Genomic DNA, 5,831 nt, shown 5'->3' with positions numbered 1-5,831 from the left:
AAAGATGACCGGTAAGGGGATTGTAACCCTTGACTTGGTGTTGTCAGCACCACGCTCACCCAGTGAGCCAACCGGCCATCCCTATGTGGGATCCGAACCCTTGGCCTTGGTGTTATCAGCACCGCACTCTCCCGAGTGAGCCACAGTGTGTCTTCTATTGTTATTAGTTAAATTTACAAAGTTTATGGCTAATTTAGTTTTTCTATAAAATAGGAAAGACCCCACATTTTTCTAACAATGATGCTTCTCAGGCTTGGACATACCATAGTGTCACACCTGTGGATGTTCTTGTGTGTTCCTGAGGGAGAGACTTTGCCAGGGTTCCAACCTAGCATGCAGCTTCATTCCTGCAGCTAAGATTGCAAGGAAGTCTTTAATCTAAATCTCAGGGCCCCTCCATATGTCAGATTTCTGCATTAGAGCAAAAGATGCTGGGCCAAAGATCCCCTCAACCCACAGCTGATGATGAAGCGTAAGAAGGCACAAGAGAGATGTATGAAAATGCCAGAGTTCATTCAACAGTCCAGTTTTTCCACAAGCCACATACATCTCTCTATGCTTGTGCTTTATGCTCTAACCTGATCATCTGCATGTATCCTGTCCTTGTCACTCCCTACCTATATAATGTTTGACAAAATTTAGAGGGAAAATTTTAAAGAAAACTGCCTCACATGAAATATTGAAAACAAAAGCAGTCTTGGGTTCAGTTGCCTAAAAGGGAAGAGAGGCTATAATAATAGGAGCCATGCGAAACAGACACCATCATTTAAAAACCATACTGCAGTTTGCATCAGAGTTCATCAAGAGAGTTCTGGAAGCTTTCTGCAGAATTTAATTATTTGTATTGATTTGGTTTGGGTTTTTCAAAGCTCAAATGCTTGTGGATTCCTTGACCTTCTTAAGCCTCACTCTAAATATATGTGTTTTTGTTTTTATAAAGATTAGGTATTACAGCCTCTTTTTCGCCTAGCATCTTTAGTGGCACGACAAGGCTCAGCTCCAAATGTCTGGCCACAGGCCGCCGGCACCCACCATCATGTGCATAGGTGAGCACCTGAGCTTTCGCCTTTCACCACAGCTGGAGAAGGCTCTAGAAGGGCACCATACCCTGTGGAAAAGCAGAGGGGAAATGGAATTGTAGCATCAGGCAGATTTCTAAACAAAGCAGCATTACCGGACTGCAGGGTAGCCTGGGCGTTTCACAAGCCTGGTGTTTGGACTTCTGTTTGTTCCACAAACAGCTCATAGGGAAGACAGGTCTGGCTGTTAGGGCTGTCTGACAAGTCTACGAAGCAATAAGGGTGAGACACAGAGGTGAGGGCCGAAGGAGGCAAGACGCCATGACTACACCAGGATCCAGTCTGCTTTCAGAGGGGTTAGTGCTATAAGGTACTCGGGCTATCTATGAGATAATGGGAAACTGCCTGTATCTCTTTTCATCTACCCTATCTTTCTCCCTACCTCATTGTTACTCTCAATTCATTTAAAAAAAAAAAAAAGTTCTAGAAGATTCTTCCAAAACAAAAGTCAACTCCAGCACAAAGGCCAGAGTAGTTTCCAGTTTGATTTGATTTGATTCAATTCAATTCCTAAGTTAACATTTCAGGCATGACCTCAGCAGCCCAGGAAATTTTTCTCTCCCTATAGACTGTCAGGCTTCCTTTTTCCAAAGCATCTCTGAACAGTTAAAGATAAACAGTTTGAAAATAAAAAACAGAGAACAATGGATTCGCATGAAGTTAGCATTTTAGAGGTATGAGTAAAACCTAAAACCCACCACTCAAGTGATCGACTGATCTGTGGGCACAAAACAAAACCAACTTCACTCATTAAAATTGACCTCAGGACCCCTCTCTGCCCTTCACTCATCCAACTGGTCATGGTCTCCTTTCTTCTTTCGTGGTGAATTTTTGCTTGAGCACTGCCTCTCTTCCCGTTTTCAGATTTCTTCTCTATCTCCTTTTCTTTTGTTACTTTCCTATCTCTGTTCTTTATTTCTCCTTACTTAACCCCATTTCTCTGTCTTCTTTTTCTTTCTGAGTTTCTTCTCCTCCTCACTAATTCCTTTTCCTTTAACAGACCTTAATATGAAATTAGATTATATTTTGAAAACATACTAAGTATCAAAGACCTCAACACAGACCTTACACAGACAATTTGAGTTAAACATGCTCAGATCTCAAAAACAAACCGAGAAATGGAATAATGTACTATCAGAGCATACAATAAATAACATTCTAAAAGTGCACTTTGTAAATTCTAGACAGTACACAGTGTGAGAGAACATGGCAACAATGGTCTTTTTAAAGCAGAACAAAGTATTGAGTCCTAAAAAAGGAAAGAAAAAAATATGTACTTTTAAATACTTGTGAGTAAATTTTTATATTCTCCACTCAATGTTTAAACCAAGCAAGTTGAAAAGTATTTAATTTTCTCTGTGCTAATTACATATTTACGAGTTTAAGTTTAGAATGGTGAAAAGACTCAGAAGACTCAACTTATACTGATGAAACAGCTTTAATATAAGCAGCCAGCACAACACCACAACAATAGAAGAAAGGTTTGCATTGAAAGGTCTGCAGATCTCAGGCTCACGCTTATTTGTCCTTCCCCTGCTGGATCACATATAACAGCTTTGTACTCACATCTCAAACCACCACTAGTGTGCATGCAAACACCTAAGCTCTCTCATGGTGGGGTTGCTGAGAGGGAGCTGGTCATGCAGGCACATGCCAGCTACCTGGCCAGCCTTACTCAACCGTCAAAACCTTCAGCTCCACCAAAACTAAGTGTTGAGCATAAATCCAATTATTTTTACTAAGCAATGCTGACAAGCTGGTATATTCTGCACTGAAACAACTGGTAGACCCAGTGGAAAACAGCATTTGTCTTTAATTAGTACATTTTAATGTTTCGGCCAAGGATCAGCACAGCTCTATGAACTCTGTAGATAAGCACGTGGTCAATTTAGACCTGCTGAGATTAACTCATGCTATGCACTCTTTCTCTTAAAAGCAAAATGCCACTAAACTACTTTACTTTATATTTGAGCTGGAACTTAAATGGCTCTTTGCTGTAATTCTACAGTCAGTGTTTTCAGAATAGACTCCCCCTCACCCAATTTAAACAAAATGGAAGGGATGTGCCGCTGCAGGCAGTTCTTTCTCCTGCTGGCATGCCTCCTTCTCAGCCCTCACCTTCCACTTCATCTCCAGGATGGCCCTTTCCACCTCCTCCAGGGCTCGCTCCCTCCTTTCCACAGCTCTCTCCCGCCATTCCACAACCCTCTCCCTCCTAAGCACCTCCTTTTCCCTGTGGCTGGCCCATAAAGCCAGGGCACCCACCTGCTCCAGCAGCCTGCCCCAGTCACCCTCGATGCCCATGGGGAGCTGGGGCCCTTGGGGCCTTGGGTCCTGGCGCTGCCCTGCCTGACCATGGCCACTCTTCTCCAGCTCCTCTCTGTGCATGCTTTTCAGATGCTTCCACAGAGCTGTAGTGCCCACATTGACCCCAGGGCCACGGCTCACCTGCCGTCCACACAGGCGGCAGGTGGCAAACTGGTTGGGGTGGTGCCCAGCACGAGCAGGGGCCAGGTGGAAGTACTCCCACACCTCAGAAAACCGGGTCCCCTTGTTGTGGGGCATTGGAGAGGGCATAGCACTTGCAAAAGGGCCAACCAGTTCCCCCGTCTCACTGATCTCCTCCTCCTCCTTCATCTCTAGGTCCCCCTTTGCCTTCATCCTGGTTCCCTCCTCTTCCTCCTCTTCTCGCCTCATCGTGTCTCTGCTTCTGCAGCTTTCTTTATGATGTGCCTAGACGTGAGCCAAGAGTTGTAGCTGAAGCACAAATTAAATCATTTGGGGGAAGGGACTGTGCTAACTCTTGGGGATCCACAATAATGGTCAGCGTCTGGCCACACCTGGGTGGTGTGATGTTTTCTCCTTTCTGCTTCACTGGAGAGTCAGGGTGAGTCAGACACAAGCAGGATGGCCTATGAGTACATTCTCTCCATGCTCCAGATACTTACTGATCCCTCTTTGACTAAGCTGGAAAGACAACACACATTTGTTCCTGCAGCAAATGTGTTTCCTGTCCAACAATTACAAAGCTCTTCAGTGAACTCAGTGTTCCCTACGTCAATGACCACAACAAGTATTTTTGAATATTGAAAATTTTAGGTTTTTCTTGATTCTCCTCTTGGTTGCTTCCACTATTTCTGTGTTCCTTGTTTCCTATAAAATATGTTTTGGAGGCAGAAGGAACAGCCTCAGGTTTCAAGCTGTTCAGGATCCCCAGGGCTGGGGTCTCACTGGGTCTTCCTAAGAGCAGACGAAAGCAAGCACAGACAGATGCTGTTGTAGAGAGAGTCTTGCTTCCCAAGAACTGTTGCAACAAGCAACCCAGAGCTGCAAAGCCTGCCAGGATCTAGGCAATAAAGTTCCCAATGTGAGGTCACTTTGTCCCTAGAGGTCCCTCTGAGGCTGAGATTTTAAGAAATCCAAACCGTGGGCCTCGCTGTTTTCAGCAGGAGGAGCAGACATGCCCAGAGAAAGAGGTGGAGCACATCTCCACAGGTGTGGTGTTGTCTGGTTGTCCTCGCAAGCAGCTCACTGTACTCCACTTCCCCAGCACAATCACCTGCAAAGCCAACAGCCAATAAGACCTTCCCAAAACACCTTACTTCAAATGTTTGTCTTATTTACCCCATTTTGAAGATAAATAAATAAATAAACAGAAAATTATATTGCATTTTCAAAACAGCCTGACTTCTCTCTCTTTTCTTGGGACATTCCTTAAATGAATAACAGCCTTATTCATTAAGCTTTGCAACCCCAAACAAGTCCCCCTGTTCACCACAAATGGGTACTCACAGGCAAGCAAGGCTCTGGACTTGTCTCTGATCTCTCAGTGCAGAGTGAATATACTCCTGCACACCTTGAATGGCTATTAGCTGACTCCTACCCCCAGGAGGAGGGCACCTTCAGTTCTGGTTTCCTCCCACTTCCAGGGAAGCTTTGTTTCCCAGTGGGTGTGTCTTTGCCTGTCGGTTTTTTCTACAACACTTAAGCACAAATGCAAACCTTTCCTCCACCCCCTACATCACCCCCAAAAAAGATGTTTCTGGTAAATATGCAGCAGAACAGTAAGTCAAGCACCTACAAGTCTTAGTTCTGTTTCCCAATGACTAGATTATTTGGCCTCTCGAGCAAAGAAAGAGATTTGGGAGGGGGAGGGCAGGGCGAGGGAGATAGGCAAAATACGGGCAGAGAAACCGCATGCCTCCAGGACATCTGTGGTTTCAAGTATTTTGTCCACTTGTCAGACCATGAGTCTTGATTTTTGGCTTGGCAACTATGGCTGCGGTAAATACAGTCAGTAGAAAAGCCAAAGAACTTGCAGAAAAGGATGGATTAAGTAAAACTAACGCCTAAAATTCAGGAAATTGAAAACAGATCTGGAATATTTTTTATTTTATTATGTAACTAGAGTTGGAAAAGCTGAAATGCTATTGGCTTCTACTCTCGGAAATAAAGGGAAAAAATGACAACTTAAGCAAATATATATATATATATATATATACACACATATGTATTATGCATATTAAATATGCATATACATAATATACATGTATTTAAATTTGAAAAGAAAAACTTACCAAGAGGAGACAGAAACTTTTTTAAAAAGATGTCCATGGAAGAAAAAAGTTTTCATTATAGAAGAAAAGATAAACATGTAGACACTGAAAGTTAAATTTCAAACTGGGGAGGGGGGGGGGGAAGGGGAAAGAAAAATTCCAAATAGAAATGATGAGCTGGTAAACAAATAGGAAA

The 5,831-nt window shown here is 43.5% G+C and overlaps 2 protein-coding genes across 2 annotated transcripts in view; one reads left to right on the top strand and one right to left on the bottom strand.

Annotated features, from left to right (window-relative positions):
- Positions 1–5,831, top strand: part of CD96 (CD96 molecule) — an 88,879-nt gene that overhangs the window by 32,387 nt on the left and 50,661 nt on the right. The window lies entirely within an intron of this gene.
- Positions 2,576–3,891, bottom strand: ZBED2 (zinc finger, BED-type containing 2). The gene has a single exon (XM_008588248.1). The coding sequence runs from the start codon at positions 3,774–3,776 to the stop codon at positions 3,123–3,125; it is 654 nt and encodes a 217-aa protein (XP_008586470.1). The 5' UTR covers positions 3,777–3,891; the 3' UTR covers positions 2,576–3,122.

This window comes from Galeopterus variegatus, unplaced genomic scaffold, assembly GCF_000696425.1.
Source record: "Galeopterus variegatus unplaced genomic scaffold, G_variegatus-3.0.2 Scaffold4741, whole genome shotgun sequence".
Classification (NCBI taxonomy): Eukaryota; Metazoa; Chordata; class Mammalia; order Dermoptera; family Cynocephalidae; genus Galeopterus; species Galeopterus variegatus.
Note: the sequence above shows the minus strand (reverse complement) of the source record. Positions and strands in the feature narration are given on the sequence as shown.

Excerpts from the sequence above, each read along its gene's own strand:
- ZBED2 (XM_008588248.1), bottom strand. The coding sequence starts at position 3,776 with ATGAGGCGAGAAGAGGAGGAAGAGGAGGGAACCAGGATGAAGGCAAAG.